Source organism: Miniopterus natalensis, chromosome 5, assembly GCF_054644295.1.
Source record: "Miniopterus natalensis isolate mMinNat1 chromosome 5, mMinNat1.hap1, whole genome shotgun sequence".
NCBI classification, from domain to species: domain Eukaryota; kingdom Metazoa; phylum Chordata; class Mammalia; order Chiroptera; family Miniopteridae; genus Miniopterus; species Miniopterus natalensis.
Genome location: NC_142085.1, coordinates 16,585,843 through 16,603,033, shown reverse-complemented (window position 1 = coordinate 16,603,033; position 17,191 = coordinate 16,585,843). Strand labels below are relative to the sequence as shown.

Sequence of the window (17,191 nt, the reverse complement as noted above, 5' to 3'; positions counted from 1 at the left end):
AGACGGCGTTGCCTCCCGGGCTGGCTATGGGCGATGACGCAGCAGGGTGAGGCATGGGGCTCGGGACTCCCCACCTCCCCTGTCCAGGGCCGCGAACACCCAGGCACCGAGCCCCGTCTCCCTCCGGGCCGCGTGGGGGCGCTGTGGCCCGGCGGCGGCCCGGGGCGCTGCGTGGTCGCAGCGGGGGGCGGAGGGGCGGCCGCGGGCAGGGAGGGAGGCGGGAAGATCGCCGCACTTCCGCTAGCCGCTGGCTCGCTGGCAGCTTCTGGAGACGACGGCGGGAGCGGAGGGACCGCGCGGCTCGGGGCTTCTCATTCCCCGGCCCCCCTCCGCCCCACGCGGCGCGGACCATGGTTGCCAGGTGGGGGGCTCGCGGCGGCGAGTCCACGTGACCGGGCCCCGGGGCCACGTGACTGCCGCTGCTCAGCCGGGTGGGCCGGGTTGGTTCCCAGCCGCCGGGGCGGTGGGCCCGCTGAGCGTTACGCGGAGCCGGCGTGGGCGCGGCGTGGGCTCGCGCTCTTTGGGGGACTTAGGGACTATGTCAGGCGGAGGAGTGGGGGAACCCCGGCGCTCCGGGAAACTGGAGGCCGGGTTAAGGAGGGGGCGCCGCCTCTGGACGGAGCAGCTGGCAAGCGCTGGAGGGAACAGAGGGAACCTGTGTGGCCGGAGGGGCGGGACCGTCCGCGGGGAGAGCGGGAGCCCTGCCTGGACGGCGCCGGCCCCCCAAGGCGAGAGAGAGGCTCTTTGTCCCGGCTGGGCTGCAGCTAAGGGGGGCGGGGAGGTGACTCCGGCCCCTTCTCTGGGGGACGCAGTGGATGATGAGCTGCACCCTAATCAACCCTATGTCCGGTGTCCCCGCAGGTGGTGGGCAGTGGTGGTGCTGGCTGCGCTCCCTTCCCTGGGGGCAGGTGGGGAGACCCCCGAAGCCCCTCCGGAGTCATGGACCCAGCAATGGTTCTTCCGCTTTTTGGTGAATGCTGCTGGCTATGCCAGCTTTATGGTACCTGGCTACCTGCTGGTGCAATACTTCAAGCGGAGGAACTACCTGGAGACAGGTGTGAGGGGAAAGGGTGGGAAAGTGTGCTGAGTACATATTGAGAGTGTTGGCAAGCTATCCAAACAGGGATGTGGTTTGGAAAGGGTGGGAGGAAGGGGGGGGCCGGCCACAGGGCAGGCTGGCTGCTCTGGAAAAGATGATGAGGTGCTAGGAAGAAGACTGGTACTTGACCTTGTGTGCTTTCTTCAGGCAGGGGTCTCTGCTTCCCTCTGGTGAAAGCTTGTGTATTTGGCAATGAGCCCAAGGCCTCCGATGAGGTTCCCCTGGCTCCCCGGACAGAGCCGGCAGAGACCACTCCTACTTGGCAGGCCCTGAAGCTCCTCTTCTGTGCGGTTGGACTCCAGGTAGGCTCTGCTCTTCCTGTGCTGGGTCCCAGTGGGCAGGGTCTCTGGAACCAAGTTTTCACCCTTCCAGTCCCAACAGTGTGCTAGTTGGTTGTGATGTGTCCCCCTCCTCCTAGGGGCATACTGTACCACCTGGTGATCTTCTTAGAAGTGGTTGGAGGAAATGTCTTATTCTCTTTTTTCTGTGATTTCTGCTGTCCTATTATTACACTTTCCCCTCCAGTGATGTGTTTCATATACTGTAAACCCACTGGTAAGTTGGGGAAGACATTCAGTCTTCCCCCACACTGCATGTGAGAAGGGGTGCCAAGATTTTGACCTCATGGCATTTTTGAGTAGACACTAGTCCAACTCATATAACATGTTAAACTGATAGGTGTCCCATCTACTCAAGAATTCTTGCCTCCCTGAATTGGTTGGAAATAGGAAAATATTTGGGATGGAGTCAGCTCTAACATACCCTGCTGTGGGGACAGACAGGGTCTGGGCAGTTCTAAAGCATTTGTTGTTTTTCACACTTGACTCCCTACAAGATGAAGCCAGGCTCGAGAGGGAAAGGGAAGCTCCTAGTTACTACAGCTGAACCAAGTTATGTATGCTGTCCTTTAAGTCATTTAAACAGCATCCTGAGGAAGAGGGAGGTTGTTGAGATGCTTTTTTGCCAACCTTTATCTCTTCTGTCTCCACCCTCCCCCACCCAGGTGTCTTACCTGACTTGGGGAGTGCTTCAGGAAAGAGTGATGACCCGCAGCTATGGGGCCACAGCCACATGGGTAGGTGAGCGCTTCACAGACTCTCAGTTCCTGGTGCTAATGAACCGAGTGCTGGCACTAATCGTGGCTGGACTCTACTGCCTCTTCTGCAAACAGCCCCGACATGGGGCACCCATGTACCGGTATTCCTTTGCCAGCCTGTCAAATGTGCTTAGCAGCTGGTGCCAATATGAAGCTCTCAAGTTTGTCAGCTTCCCCACCCAGGTGCTGGCCAAGGCCTCAAAGGTGATCCCTGTCATGCTGATGGGAAAGTTGGTGTCTCGGCGCAGCTACGAACACTGGGAATACCTGACAGCTGGCCTCATCTCCATTGGAGTCAGCATGTTTCTGCTGTCCAGCGGACCAGAGCCCCGAAGCTCCCCAGCCACCACACTCTCGGGGTTGATCCTGTTGGCAGGCTACATTGCCTTTGACAGCTTCACCTCAAACTGGCAGGATGCCCTGTTTGCCTATAAGATGTCATCAGTGCAGATGATGTTTGGGGTCAACTTCTTCTCCTGCCTCTTCACAGTGGGCTCTCTCCTAGAGCAGGGGGCCCTCTTGGAGGGGACCCGCTTCATGGGGAGACACAGTGAGTTTGCTGCACATGCCCTGCTGCTATCAGTGTGCTCCGCATGTGGCCAGCTCTTCATCTTCTACACCATTGGACAATTTGGGGCTGCAGTCTTCACCATTATCATGACCCTCCGCCAGGCCTTTGCCATTCTTCTCTCCTGCCTCCTTTATGGCCACACCATTACTGTGGTCGGGGGCCTGGGGGTGGCTGTGGTCTTTGCTGCCCTTCTGCTCCGAGTGTATGCCCGGGGCCGCTTAAAGCAACGGGGAAAGAAGGCTGTGCCCATTGAATCCCCTGTGCAGAAGGTTTGAGACCTGAAGAGCAAAGTGAACTAGGACCTTTTCACTATACCTTACTGTTATCCTCTCCTACTGTAACTTCTCACAGGTGGCTCAGTGGCAACACACAGGTGTTTCCTCAGTATCACAAACCAGCTCTGCAGTTAGGGGTAGAGAAGCCAGGAGGCAGCCTTCCCTTTTGCCTTAATTCATCAGTTCTCTAGTAGGCAGGATTGAGCCCCAGGATAGAGAGGACAGTCATCAGTGTGGAGAGGGACTGAGGTAAGCCCCTTCAAATTCCCTTAAGTCTTGCCCTGTTGGCTCTGCCACCAACCTCGCCTGTGCTTGTCCCCTAAATACCCACCCCCTTTTACAGATTCCCTCCCAGAGACCTGTATTTCTTACTCTGGTGATTGTAAGGGGAAAGCTGTTTTCCTAGGGTAAATGAAAGACGGTGCTGTGCTAGGGGAGGGGGATGGGAGAGCCCTGCCCAGCAATACCACCCTCTATGCTCCTGGATCCCTAGGCTCTCTACTCAGTGAGCCAGTTGCAGGTTTTGGTACTTTGGAAATGTAACTTTCTGCTCTCATAATTTTATTTTTATTAAACTGCTGCAATGGGCTTGGTCCTGTGTTTTGGTTGATGGAGTATATGCTTTAAAGAAGGAACGTTGATGTACTATTATGTACCATATAACCTGTACTCCAAAGAACTATATAAAACCACATCATCTTTATTTTGCATACTTTAATTTCAGAACAAAATAAAAAAAAACAATACACAACATCTAAACCCAATGTCAAATATAAGAGAAGGCTTGAGGCCCTTGTAACCTGCCTTATGCAAAGACAGGAGAGGAAAAAACTTTGCTAACAGTAGAGGAAACCAGGTAGGCTAGGGCCACACAGGGCTGCTGGGGGAGCCATGAAGACACTACACAAAGGACGCAAGGTCTGCAAGTAGAAACTCCTAGTCTACTTCTTCCATGCGAGAAGCATCCTCATCACCCTCAAGGGGGGGGATCTCATCTGGAACAGCAGCACTGGGTTCTTCTGCTGTCACTTCGTCTTCATCAATGCCTAAAGTGGAAAAGAAGGTCAGATTTGATCCAAGTAGCATCAGGTCAAATCTGTCCATGCAAAACCAGTTCCCCAATAGGGGTGCTCACCTAGGCCTAGCTTGATCATGCGATAGATGCGGTTGGAGTGGGTCTGGGGATCCTCCAGTGAGAAGCCAGAAGACAGCAGCGCAGTTTCAAACAGCAACACCACAAGGTCCTTGACAGCCTTGTCATTCTTGTCCGCCTCCGCCTTCTGTCGCAGAGTCTCCACAATGGGGTGGTCAGGGTTGATCTCCAGGTGCTTTTTGGCCATCATGTAGCCCATTGTAGAGTTATCCCGAAGTGCCTGGGCTTTCATGATCCGCTCCATGTTAGCTGTCCAGCCATAGGTGCTAGTCACAATGCAGCAGGGTGAAGACACAAGCCTATTGGAGATTGTCACCTATAGACAGTCACAAAAACCTTAGGTTTGTATTAAACCAGATTACAACTTTAAGATCAAAGTTATGGTATTTTAAGTTTTGCCAAATTTTATAGTAACAGCAACCTTAAACCTGTTTGCTTGAGAGAACAAGAGATAAGATGGCTCTAAATTAGGTTGCTTAAAACCACTAATTGTGTAGCAACACCAGATGCTGAGGGAAACAGCCCTGGAGGCATCTATTACAACATGTACCAGTCCCAGAATTTCTTACCTTCTCAACCTTCTTATCTAAGATTTCTTTCATGAGTTTGCAGAGATTCTCAAACTTGGCCTTGCTCTCTTCCATTTTCTTTTTCTCCTCTTCATCCTCTGGTAGCTCCAGGCCCTCCTTCGTAACTGAGACCAAGCTTTTCCCATCAAATTCCTTGAGCTGCTGCACACAGTACTCATCAATAGGTTCCGTCATATATACGACCTCGAAGCCCCGCTTCCGCACTCGCTCCACAAAAGCAGAGTTGGCAACTTGCTCTTTGCTTTCACCTATAGGGTTATTACTAAATGTGATTCTGAGACCAAAAAGCTTCATACCAGTTCCCAGGCATCCCCTGAATGCTCCTGCCCCCAGTCCCTACATCTCTAAGGAGAGGCTCTGACCAGACCCAGGCTCCAACGCACCAGTAATATAATAGATGGACTTCTGGGTCTCTTTCATGCGAGAAACATATTCTGAAAGAGAAGTCATTTCATCTCCAGACTGGGAGGTGTGATAGCGCAAAAGCTCAGAAAGGCGTCGCCGATTAGTTGAGTCTTCATGGATTCCAAGCTTTAAGGGTGGAAAGAAATAAACCAGTCTTAATGGAAATAACCTCTTACTCTCTATGTAAATAATAATTTAAAAAATCCATTATAATGATAAAGCATTTGCTGCCTCCTTACCTTCAGGTTTTTAGAAAATGCCTCATAGAATTTCTTATAGTTCTCCTTGTCTTCCGCCAGCTCAGAGAAGAGCTCAAGGCACTTCTTAACAATGTTTTTACGAATGACCTTCAAGATTTTGCTCTGCTGAAGCATTTCTCGGGAGATGTTCAGGGGCAGGTCCTCAGAGTCAACCACACCGCGGATGAAGTCTGCAACAAAATGGAAGAAAACTTAGTTTAAAAATGCAGATGGACATATCTAGATTCAGAATACATTTTCTAACTGAACCTTCACTTGCTATGTTGCGGAGAATCCTCAATTATCTAAGGTAAAACTAATCCCCCTGAGAGTGCTGAAGGCCTTATAAGACTTTCCAACTACATTAGGTCAAGAGTATACTCACTGAGATACTCTGGGATCAGCTCATCACAGCTGTCCATTATGAACACACGGCGGACATAGAGTTTGATGTTGTTCTTCTTCTTCTTGTTCTCGAAAAGGTCAAAGGGAGCCCGACGGGGGATGAACAGCAATGCCCTGAATTCCAACTGACCTTCTACAGAGAAGTGCTGAAATTCAAGATAAGCCAACAGTACATTTCAAGGTTAAGCAAAGCTTTTAGATCCAACACCAAGTTAATCAAACTGTTTGGAACAAAGATCTCTCTAAGCATTAGGAGAGTTTTTATAGGGCAGCTGTTGAGCAAATTAAGCCCTAATATCCTAAAATGAACCTAGAATGGTACAAGTTATATATAACCCTTGGGTCAATGAGAATAGTAAAGTTCAAACCCAGGATGTGTAAGGCTACCGTGAACACAAAGTGAGGTCATTGGGAGGCTGTCATTTCTTCACCCTAGAAGTGTCACAAGTAAACTCACACGGTTCTGCCTACCAACCAGTTGGGCAAGTTCCATTTGTCTAATACCAGCATCGCCCTTCTACCTGCTCCTATTGAGCCATACAGGGTTTCTCACCTTGACTGCCAAGTGGTCTTCCCAGTCATTGGTAAGGCTCTTATAGAACTCTCCATATTCCTCCTGGGTAATGTCATCAGGGTTTCTGGTCCAAATGGGCTTGGTCTTGTTCAGTTCCTCATGATCAATATACTTCTCCTTAATCTTCTTCGTTTTCTTTTTCTTATCCTTGGCACTGTCATCCTCCTCATCTGAGCCCACATCTTCAATCTTGGGCTTCTCCTCCTCATCTTTATCTTCCTCCTCTTTCTCCCCTTTCTCTTCCTCTGCTTCATCATCACTGATTTCTTTCTCTCGTTCCTTCTCCAACTGAAAGTAACAAAGACAACAGCTTCAGAGTACAGCACACTAGGGAAAGTGAAAACCAGGGACCATGCAATTCTCTAGAGCAGCAGACGTGAGGTTTCCAGCCTGTACTCACATAAAGGGTGATAGGATAACCTATGAACTGTGAGTGCTTCTTCACTACTTCTTTGACCCGCCGCTCCTCTAAGTACTCTGTCTGGTCTTCTTTAAGATGGAGAATCACTTTGGTACCCCGGCCAATGGGCTCACCTAGAAGAAGGCAATGACAATGGAGTATAAGAAAATGAAGCTATATGCAAAACTATAGTGAAAATTAACATCTTTACAGATAGAATACTCAAAATATTAAGTACAGCTTTCCCCAGAATTTTAACTCAGAAACCTTTACAGGAAAGCCAGCGTACCATGGTCAGCTCGCACAGTGAAGGAACCCCCAGCAGAAGACTCCCAGGCATACTGCTCATCATCATTGTGCTTTGTGATCACAACCACTTTCTCTGCCACAAGATAGGCAGAATAAAAGCCAACACCAAACTGTCCAATCATGGAGATGTCTGCACCAGCCTGCCAGAAAGTTTTAAAAAGTCAGTTTTGAAAAAATAGCAAGCCAGTTTATTTATATGGATAAATATAGTGTGCGCCTAGCTGAAATAGCACATACCTGAAGAGCCTCCATAAAGGCTTTTGTACCAGACTTGGCAATGGTTCCCAGATTATTTATGAGATCAGCTTTGGTCATGCCAATGCCTGTGTCCACCAGAGTCAGGGTGCGTTCCTGGGGGTTGGGGATGATGTCAATTTTCAGCTCTTTACCACTGTCCAACTTGGAAGGGTCAGTCAGGCTCTCATAGCGTATCTTGTCCAAGGCCTGAAAACATAAATTACAATTTCATCTCTTCATTCAAAAAACAAAACAAAGACAAAAAACCTTTTTCCATTTTTACTCTCAAGTAGCCTCAACTGTGATAACCCCTTAACTTGAGGTTTAAAAACCACGTGAACCCCCGGCCAGTGTGGCTCAGTTGGTTGGAGCATTGTTCCATACACCAAAAGGTTGTGGGTTTTGATCACTGGTTGGGGCACATAAGGAGGGCAACCAACCACTGTGCTCTCACACAGATGTTTTTCCCTCTTCCCCCCCTCTTCAGTATCAATAAGCATATTCTCAGGTGAGCATTAAAAAAACAAACAAAAAACACATACAGTTAGTTGACTACAAATCCCATCTATCCACACAGAGCTAGGCCATCCCCTTCAATAGCAGACCCCACAAAAATGCCAAAAATCCAAACCCAAAATCCCACACCACCACCCATGAAGACCCCTAAAGCACTCACATCAGAAGCATTACTGATCAATTCCCGGAGGAAAATTTCCTTGTTGGAGTAGAAAGTATTGATGATGAGAGACATGAGTTGGGCAATTTCTGCCTGGAAGGCAAAAGTCTCCACCTCCTCCTCTCCATGGTGCACCACTTCCTCAGGCATCTAAAATGAGAATTATAAAAACACGAGAAGACTTAGTTCAAATTGCTTTGAGCTGGGTGCTACTCATTTCCGAGAGAGATTGAAGAGCCTTTTCTTCAAAGATTTCAGCCTGTAAGCTTAGTCTGAAACCAATTGAGTGGGGAGAAACCTGACACATTCCTCATCAAAATACAAGGTCAGGTTTTTTGGAGGCCAAACGACTATAAGTGGCCCATGGACCAAAAGCTTCAACATCACCTGGCAGCTTGTCGGAAAGGCGAAATACTGGCCCCAAGCCCAGTAATCGCGAATACGAATCCCGGGGAATCCACACACGTATTTAAAGGTGGAAATCACTGACTACAGTTTTATTGCCTTTTCTGGTACCAAACTGGGGCGGGGCCCCCAAGGTCACTAGTTTTACGTTGAACCGCAATGACCTGAAACTGCTCCCCGCTTGGGCATGTGCTGCCTCACCCTGTAGGGAAGGATAACCTGAGCTATCAGTGGGATACTCGCCTGGGGAGCTATTAAAACAAAGAACCAATAAAGCAAAAGCTTAATAATGACCCTTCAGCACACGTGACTGAAATACAGGGCCAAACCAAACACAACTAAGATGGTGGGCCTTGGTCGGTCAGGCCGACCCTCCTCACTGCAGGACAACCGTCGCCGGGGAAAACGAGGGGAGGGGCGCCACCGCGCAGCCTCCCTACACGCCCCAGCATCCGGGCACCTGGGCGGGGCGTTGGGCTCCAGAAGCTTCCAGAACAATCTCAGCTCTCGGGGAGGGGAGAGGGAGGTAGGAGTCCATGAATATCCCAGGGCCCGCCCCCTCCTCTCCCCTCCCCCCCCGAACTACAAGAACGATCTGGAAAGGACGATAGGCCAATGGAGGCCCAAAGCGTTCCTAGCCCCGGACCCTCACGAACTTGAGAACCGCGTCCGATAGGAGAGGTGGCAAAGCCAGGGCAGCATCAAACTGCGCTGAGTCACACCGAGCCCGCACATCCTCCACCACTCCTGTGGACCCTCCAGCGCCCCGTAGCCTCGTCCGGAAATTGAGGGGCAAAGATGGCAGCGTCCCAGGCCGGCACGGCCACCACGTGCAGCTGCCCACTCGCTCAAGCCCACTCAGCAGCCCACCCCAGCGAGCGTTAGTTGCCGCTTGAGGGAAACCCAGTCGCTTAAGCACGGAGAGAAAAGCAAGGCGCGGTCGAGAGTCCGCTTCCCCTCAAGAAAGGCTGCCCGGCACAACAAAACCTGGGCTTTGGGAATAAGAAACGAAAGCAACTCTAAAGGGCCCTCAAGACAGAAAAGCCTGAAGGAGAGAGCTGTGGCCTTACCTTGAAGGTGAAGAAATCCAAGTACTAGAGAGCAGAGACCAGGGCCGGCTCACAACCTGCAACCAGCGTGCTGGCGGGCGACTCAAGAGAGGGGTTGTGTGCCCCCTAGTCGCTCTATATAAGGCGAAGCACACTCAGCTGCCCGCCCACGGATCCCTCCGCCTTAAAGGAGAACTTGTGAGCCCGGCACCTGCAGCCGCCCGCCCATCTTGACGTCATGGTCCAAATAGGTGAGGAGGCGAGGAAGAGCGGAAGGGGACAGCGTCACTCTCGGCTTCGAGAGCGGACCTACTGGTTTACATAGCTCCATCTCCGCAATTCCAGGCATGACCCCCACCAGAACTAGAAATTGGGGATGCTCAGATGACACGAGCAGTGTATATAGAAGCGATGATCCCACTGACCACCCTAAAAACTTGTGGGTCAGGTGCCTCCATCCATGAGTCCTAGCCTCGAGGGACACCTAAAAGGGGGTAGGGGGGAGGCGTCCAATCACTCCGACCTTCGCTCCCCGGATCGACCTCCCTCCTGGAATGTATTCTACATATTCCTACGCCACATAAGTGTACGGAGCTTTTCTCCAGGGGCCATGCGGAACTCCGGGCCCAACTACTGTCAGCCCCCAGATGCTGGCCCTCCCGAGGGTCGGGGGAAGGACCCGCATTTCGCCGCGGGGCGCGGCCTCGGCTGGGGGTGGGGGGACGGACGCTGCGGCGTATGGCGGAGCAAAACGGCGGTACTGCGATTGATTCCAGCAGTTTCCAGGCGGGACTAGGAGATTCCGCGCCCGCCCCGCCCCCTTCCGCAAGGGTCCGCCCCGCGCGCTGCGGATGGGCGGGGTCTCTGCGGCAGCCCCGCCCCGCGGCAGGATCCTGAGGGAGAGGCTGGACTCTAGGAAGCCGCCGGGGGGTCGGACCCTCTTTGCCACTAGCCAGGCCCAGTTATCCTGGCACTTCCTCGGGGGTGGGATGGAGCGTAACCATAATGACTGATGGGCCTTTTCCTCTCCCCCGTCAATCACACAGCACCCGGCTCTGCGGGCGCCGCCTTCAGCGAGCGGAGATGGGGAACAGGGCTGCTACCAGAGGGACCCCCCCTCCCCCCAGTCTCCGCAGCCGCCCGCGTGTGTGGGACGCAGAGACGTGCAACCTTCCTACACCAGCACATGGACCTGTTTCTCAGTCTGGTTTCTTTCTTTTCGTCTTCTCTCCGGCAGCTGCCCAGACCGGGAGAGGAGGGCTGGCAGGGCCTTTCGGAGGTCTCCCAACCAGGCCGGCTGGAGAGCGCCCACTTCAGGCGGCCGGAGCCGAGTGGTTTTCTTCAGCTCTCGCGCCCGAGCCCTCAGACCGTGCGCCTGCCCAGCGAGCTGCAAAACGCCGTCGCTCTCCAGGCTCTGCCATTTTGCGTGCCCTCCGGCTGACACTATATCCGACACATTTCTACGCCACTTAAGGGTAAGGAGTTGCAAGGTCTCATGTTGGAAGCCAGGCGGACCCGTAGCCCCTCCAAGAGAGAATGGCCACTCTCTGTTCTGTGGATGTTCATCACACTCTCCTCCTGGCCCACTCTGTCCGACCCTGGAATGCTGGGGAGGGGGTCCCCCACCGCCACCCGCAGTTCTCCTTCACTAGCCTTGGTGCCCAGTTTCCCTTTCCTCATATTTTCTTTGTTCATGTGTTGAATTCCAAAGAACAAAGGACCCTTGCTTTACTTACCCCACACTCCAGACCTCATCACCCCTGCCACTAGCAACCCAAGTTCATCTCTCCTTACCCATTTACTTTCCTTCATTATGATCTGTGAGAAGCCTGAGGCGGAGAGATGTCAATGAGTGTGGGAAGGGGCATGGTGCTGAGCCAGGAAGGCCCCAAGATGCTCTGCTTCTGATTCTGGAAATCTCAAACTAGGAGCATCATCCCTCAACACACCCTCTCTCCCTCTGAGCAGAAGGGGCCTAGCTAGTTAGAAATCTGACCCCTATTTTACAAAGAGCATTCACAGTATCTCACAGTCTTGTGAAGAGATAAAAGTGAGTTGCACATTTTATGGACTGGGAAAGAAAGGCTTCAGGGACTACCCCAGGGTTAGTCAGCCCAGAGCCTTTGCTCCACTAACTCCCTTGCACCCTGCTCCAGAAATGTGGGAATGCTGTTTCCCCTCTCATGACCCAGGTCCAAAGCAGAGCAGAAATCAGTCCTGCGGATCAGTGTCAGGACCAGAACTCCTCAGGGATTTCCTAATGGGAAAATCTTAAATCTTGCACCAGCACAGAAATTCTACCTCCTCTCTGGAAGCCTTTCAAGATGACTTCTCCCATTCATTGACACTCACTAAGCCCCACCGGGAGCCTCCTCACCTGGGCATGCAGAGATGCATAAGGATAGGGAGTCCTCAGCCCACTGGAGGCTGCTGAAGGCCAAATGTGAATCATAGCAGTATGGGAGAAAATAGACTCCCAGCTCAGACTAGGGAAGGGAGCAGGCTTAGGGCTATGGCTAGCCAGGCCACAGCATTGGTCTACTCCCAGGAGAGAGGAAGGCATGGCAAGGCACAGCCCTGGCAGAGGAACTGTAGTCAGGACCCCCTGAGGCAGGCAGGAGGAGATGAAAGTGACCCTGCAGGTAGGGGTCAAGTCACAGAGGGCCACAAATGCCATGCTAAGAAGTCCTTACCCTAACTCGAAGTGAGAGAAGCCACTGAAGGCTATTAAATTTGGCTTAAAACCCCCCAGGTCTCCAGAAGCCTATCCCCAGCAGCACTTGCAATGCTTGATGTTTCCAAGATACCCATTACTCCTGACCAGGCCTCAAAGACCCAGCCCAACCTTTTGCTCTCGGAGGGCAGTCAGATGAAGCAAGACAAACTATCGCCTGCAGCTGATAGGCCTGTTGCTTGTTTTTGTATGGCCTGTGGATAAGAATAGTTTTTACATTTTTTTAATGGTTGGGAAAAGTTTTTCTAAAAGGTAATATTTTGGTATGTGAAAACTATGAACTTTGAATTTGTATCCATGAAGTTTTACTGAAACATAGCCACACTCAAGCTCACTTGTTTACATGTTGTGTTTAACTGCTTTCATGCAATAACAGTGTGGTTGATAGTTGTGACAGAGGCCACATAGCTTGCAAAGTCTAAATTATTTATTTCTTACCTTTTTCAGAAAAGGTCTGAAAACCCCTGATGTAGCTAAAGCTAGGTGAGGTCTTGGAGGGAACATAGAGACTTAGATTGGTCAGAGGCCTCCTGCTGCTGCTCGGACTGGGAGTTCTAGTTGGGCAGCACTATGGGCCTTTCTGGGTCAGGGGTGGAGGTCAGGGAGGCCAATGAGGGGCGCTTTAATAAAGGGCAATGCAGGAACAAAGTATCCCAGGGCATTGGGACCTCAGGGATTATATAATCATGGGAAGTAGCTCTGGATCCTTAACTCACGGAACTGCCTCCCAAGTTCAACTACTGCCTGATGTGTCTTGTCAGTTCTGGTCCTTCCCAGTTCCACAGGGCTTACATCTCTGAATTCCACAGGGAATGCCTGAACTGACATTCTCACAAGCCAATAAATAGACTTGACATTCAGATATATTAGACAGTTGACCAGGTCTGCACAGCCAGCCTGGGATCTATTTCTTTGTCCCTGTTTCCACATTCTGCTGGGACGTGAGGAGCCTTTTGCCTACTTTATTGTTGTTATTATTTTGATGCTATGGCAAATGGAAATTTTCCTGCAATTTCTGTTTCCTAGAGAGTTTGAAAAGCAATTGATTTTGTTGACTGATCCTGCAACTTGACAAACTACTTTAATTCTTAATTTGTCTGTCAATTTTTGGTGTTTTCTAGGTACAGTCTATCTGCCATCTGAGAACAATGTCAGTTTGGTTTCTCCCTTTCTAATCCTTGTATTTCTGATTTCTTGTTATACTGCACCAGCTAGGACCTGCAGAACAGTGATGAGTAGAACCAGGAATTCTGAGTATTCCTGTCTCATTTCTGATCAGAAAAGGAAAGCTTCCAATACTTCATCATTGAGCATAATATTTACTCTTTCTATTCCTCACTTGTTATAATTCTAATCTAAATAGTATAAAAATTATTTTTCTGCATATATTGAGAATATCATTTTAAAATTTATGTATTTAATTCTTAAATAACTTACTAATAGTAAACTGAAATAATTTATTTCTTTAAGGTTTTGTAGAACTCACCTATAAAACTGCCTGAGTCTATTGCTTTCTGTATGGAAACATTTTAACTAAGGACTCAATTTTTTTTTTAATGGTATAGGAGTATTCAGGTTTTCTCTCCTTTTTTCTAAAATTAAATTTATTGGGGTGACATTGGTGAACATATAGATTTCAGGTGTGGGTTTCTATGTTACAAGATCTGTATATTGCACTGTGTGCCCACACCCAAAGTAAAATCTTCTCCCGTCACCATATTCTCTCTCTCCTTAAGTCAATTTTGTGTAATAATTTTTCTGGATGTTTCTTGAAAGCTTTAAATATTATAGCATTCTATTATCTTTCACTGTCTTTTAAATCTCTGTACTATCTAAAGGAAGTCTCCCGCTTTTATTCCTAAATTGGTTTTTCATGTCTTATCCCTTTTTTTGTGACATTTCACCAGAGATTTGTTTATTTATATTGATCTTCGTATCTTCGTTTTTCACTTCTTTACTTGTTTTTATACTTTTTTCTTTTAATTTTTTAAATTGATTATTTAGAGGGAGAGGGAGGAAGAAAGAGGAAGACATTGATCTGTTGTTCCACTTATTTATGCATTCACTGGTTGATTCTTTTATGTGCTCTGACTGGGGATGGAACCCAAAACCTTGGTATATCTGGATGATGCTCTCTACCCAACTGGGCTACTTTTTAGTTTTTCAATTAGAGTTGACATACAATATTATATTAGTTTCAGGTGTACAACATGATGATTTTACATTTATATAACTCACAGAGTGATCACCTGATAAATCTAGTACCCATCTGACACCATACATAGTTATTACAATATTATTCATTGTATTCCAAGTACTGCACTTTACATCCCTGTGACTGTTTTTTATAATAGCAGTTTGTACATCTTAATCTTTTCCCTTTTTCACCCATCCCCTTAACCCCCCTCCCATCTGGCAACCATCAAAATGTTTTTTGGCCCTAGCAGGTTTTGCTCAGTGGTTAGAGCATCTGCATGCAGAAGGGTCCCGGTTCGATTCTAGCCAAGGGCATGTACCTGGGTTGCAGGCTTGATCCCCGGCCCCAGGTCAGGGTGCATGTGGGAAGCAACCAATCACTGTGTCTCTCTCTCATTGATGTTTCTCTCTCTCTCCCCCACCTTCCCTCTCTCCCCTTCTCCCTCTCTCTCCCCTTCCACTCTCTCTGAAAAGCAATGGAAAAAATATGCTTGGGTGAGGATCAAAAAAAATGTTTTGTGTATCTATGAGTTTGTTTCTGTTTTGTTTGTTTATTTTCTTTTATTCTCTATATAAGTGAAATCATAATTATTTTATCTTTCTCTGTCTGACTTATTTCACTTAGCATAATACCCTCTAGGTCCATCCATGTTGTCACAGATAGCAAGATTTCATTCTTTTTTATGGCCAAGTAATATTCCATTGTATATATGTACCATCTCTTCTTTATCTATTTGTCTATCAATGGACACTGAGGTTGCGTCCATATCTTGGCTATTGTAAATAATGCCGCAGTGAACACAAGGATGCCTATGTCTTTTTAAATTAGTGTTCTGAATTTCTTCAGATAAATACCTAGAAGCGGAATTGCTGGGTCCTTGTCTCTTGTTATAATCTTTGTTTTAAAATCTATCTTGTGTGATACAAGTATTAATGTCCCAGCTTTTTTTTCATTTCCATTTTCATGAAATATCTTTTTCCATCACTTACTTTCAGTCTGTGTGTTTTTCAATCTGAAGTGGGTCTCTTGTAGACAGCATATGCAAGGGCCTTGCATTCGCATCCATTCAGCCACATTTCAGTTGGAGCATTTAATTCATTTACATTTGAAGTAATTATTGATATACATTTAGTTATAGCCATTTTATTATTCATATTTTTAAATCCTTCCCCCCCCACCCCCCCTTCTTCTTAAAGAAGTCCCTTTAAGATTTCTTCTAATACTGGTTCGGTAGTAATGAACTCCTTTAGCTTTTTCTTGTCTGGGAACTTACTTTCTTTATTTTGAAAATTTCTGCTAAATTTCTGTCTCATTATTTCTACTTTATTTCAGTCAATCCTGTTGTTCTTTTTCTATTTTCTGAATTTTAATACTTACCATATTACATTTCAGCCTTTCCCCTTTTCTGATATAAGGAATTAAGGATGCAGATTTCTCAAGTACTGTTTTAGCTGTGTCCCACAAGTTTCAATATATATTGTTTTTATTATAATTCAGCTTTAAGAATTTTCTGCTTCTCCTTATGTTATCTTCTTTGATTATCTGAAAGTGTTTTTACACGTTTACAGACCCCCTGACCTAACTAAAGCTCAGAGAGGTCTTGGAGGGAGTGTAGAGACTCAGCCTGGGCAGAGGACTCCTGCTGCTTCTCAGAATGGGAATTTGCAATTATTTTTTTATATTATCCTTTAATTGTGTTGTAGACATAAAATGTGGTGTGCATAATACTGGCTTTTATGTATTTGAGACTTCTTTCATAACCTAGAATGTAGAAAATATTTATAAATGCACCATGCATGCTTGAGAAAAATATGTATTCTTATTGGGCAAAGGTCTAAATATGTTAAATCTATTAAGTCAAGCCAGATAATTATGTTGTTCAGAACAAACAAATAAAAAACCACTTAGAGATTCCACAGGACATAGCTTGGAGAAAGGAGAGGCTGAAGTTGGGGAGGTGGGACAGCGTGGGGAAGAAGCACAGTGTACACCTCTTCTGGGATGGAATGATAGAATGTGGGGACTGAGAGGAGGGAGGAGTGCCACTATAGGTTGGAGGAGTTAGGAAGTATGTTTTAGGTACATCGTGGGGCACCAAGGAGAGATGTCTAGGAGGCAGAGGTTGATAGCTAAAGTCATAAGCAAGAACCAAGTCACACAAGGGAGTGTGGTAAGGCCAGAAACTGTGATGTAAGCCATTCTGGAATTGTAAATCGGGTATCTTTGGTAACTTGCTCTATTAATACGCATATGACTATGTCTTGACTTTCCTAGGGCACAGTATCAGTGGCCTAAGGGGTATGACTCAGTCCTGCCTACCTACCATTGTCAGCCCAGCCCAAAAAGTCTATTCTCTTCCTGCCATTCTGCCCACCAGGCGTCCCTTTTTGTCTTGGGTGTTCCATGCCCCCTTTGATAAAGAACCTCAAAATCAGTTCAGCCCAGTGCAGATTATAGGCAGGGGAAAGTGCAGGAGGCACCACAAACAACCCTGACCTACTTAACTGTTCTATCTGCCACCTGTTCAGCCCCATGCACAGGTCTAAACTGACTGGATTTCTGGGTCACTCACTGGGCCCAGTGCCTGCCTAGCCACTTGCACCCAGATAAGGGACTAGTAATGCTACCGGGAGGCACTGAGGTTAGATTTCAGAAGGACTTTGCTGGTTTTACCTGGGAAGGATGACATGGGAGTTCAGGATTCTAGGATGCTTGGGATCCCTGGGGATGTGAAAAGAGAAGATGACTCTTTAGAATGTTTTGGAAGCAGGGGAGAA

At 48.2% G+C, this 17,191-nt stretch overlaps 2 protein-coding genes across 4 annotated transcripts; one reads left to right on the top strand and one right to left on the bottom strand.

Annotated features, from left to right (window-relative positions):
• Window positions 1–303: 303 nt before the first annotated feature.
• SLC35B2 (solute carrier family 35 member B2) lies at window positions 304–3,785 on the top strand. Of its 3 annotated transcripts, XM_087817418.1 has the most exons (4): window positions 304–361; window positions 862–1,055; window positions 1,247–1,401; window positions 2,103–3,785. In XM_087817418.1, the coding sequence occupies exons 1-4, from the start codon at window positions 351–353 to the stop codon at window positions 3,039–3,041; spliced, it is 1,299 nt and encodes a 432-aa protein (XP_087673544.1). In that variant the 5' UTR covers window positions 304–350; the 3' UTR covers window positions 3,042–3,785. The 3 variants fall into 3 exon arrangements, with proteins under 3 accessions (XP_087673544.1, XP_087673545.1, XP_016068308.1); XM_087817419.1 differs by lacking the exon at window positions 862–1,055 and having other exon boundaries at window positions 346–361; XM_016212822.2 differs by lacking the exons at window positions 304–361; window positions 1,247–1,401 and having other exon boundaries at window positions 886–1,055.
• Window positions 3,736–9,603, bottom strand: HSP90AB1 (heat shock protein 90 alpha family class B member 1). The gene is made up of 12 exons (XM_016212819.2): window positions 9,505–9,603; window positions 8,030–8,179; window positions 7,354–7,560; window positions 7,097–7,256; window positions 6,808–6,941; window positions 6,387–6,695; window positions 5,814–5,979; window positions 5,429–5,619; window positions 5,168–5,315; window positions 4,764–5,032; window positions 4,177–4,510; window positions 3,736–4,087 (listed from the first exon to the last, which is right to left on the bottom strand). The coding sequence occupies exons 2-12, from the start codon at window positions 8,177–8,179 to the stop codon at window positions 3,978–3,980; spliced, it is 2,178 nt and encodes a 725-aa protein (XP_016068305.1). The 5' UTR covers window positions 9,505–9,603; the 3' UTR covers window positions 3,736–3,977.
• Between the last annotated feature and the right edge of the window lie 7,588 nt (window positions 9,604–17,191).

Coding starts and splice junctions, on each gene's coding strand:
- SLC35B2 (XM_087817418.1), top strand. Junction 1,056..1,246: donor GAGGAACTACCTGGAGACAG/GTGTGAGGGGAA, acceptor TGCTTTCTTCAG/GCAGGGGTCTCTGCTTCCCT. Junction 1,402..2,102: donor TCTGTGCGGTTGGACTCCAG/GTAGGCTCTGCT, acceptor TCCCCCACCCAG/GTGTCTTACCTGACTTGGGG.
- HSP90AB1 (XM_016212819.2), bottom strand. CDS start 8,179: ATGCCTGAGGAAGTGGTGCACCATGGAGAGGAGGAGGTGGAGACTTTT. Junction 6,696..6,807: donor GTTATCCTATCACCCTTTAT/GTGAGTACAGGC, acceptor TGTTACTTTCAG/TTGGAGAAGGAACGAGAGAA. Junction 5,316..5,428: donor CATTTTCTAAAAACCTGAAG/GTAAGGAGGCAG, acceptor CCACCCTTAAAG/CTTGGAATCCATGAAGACTC.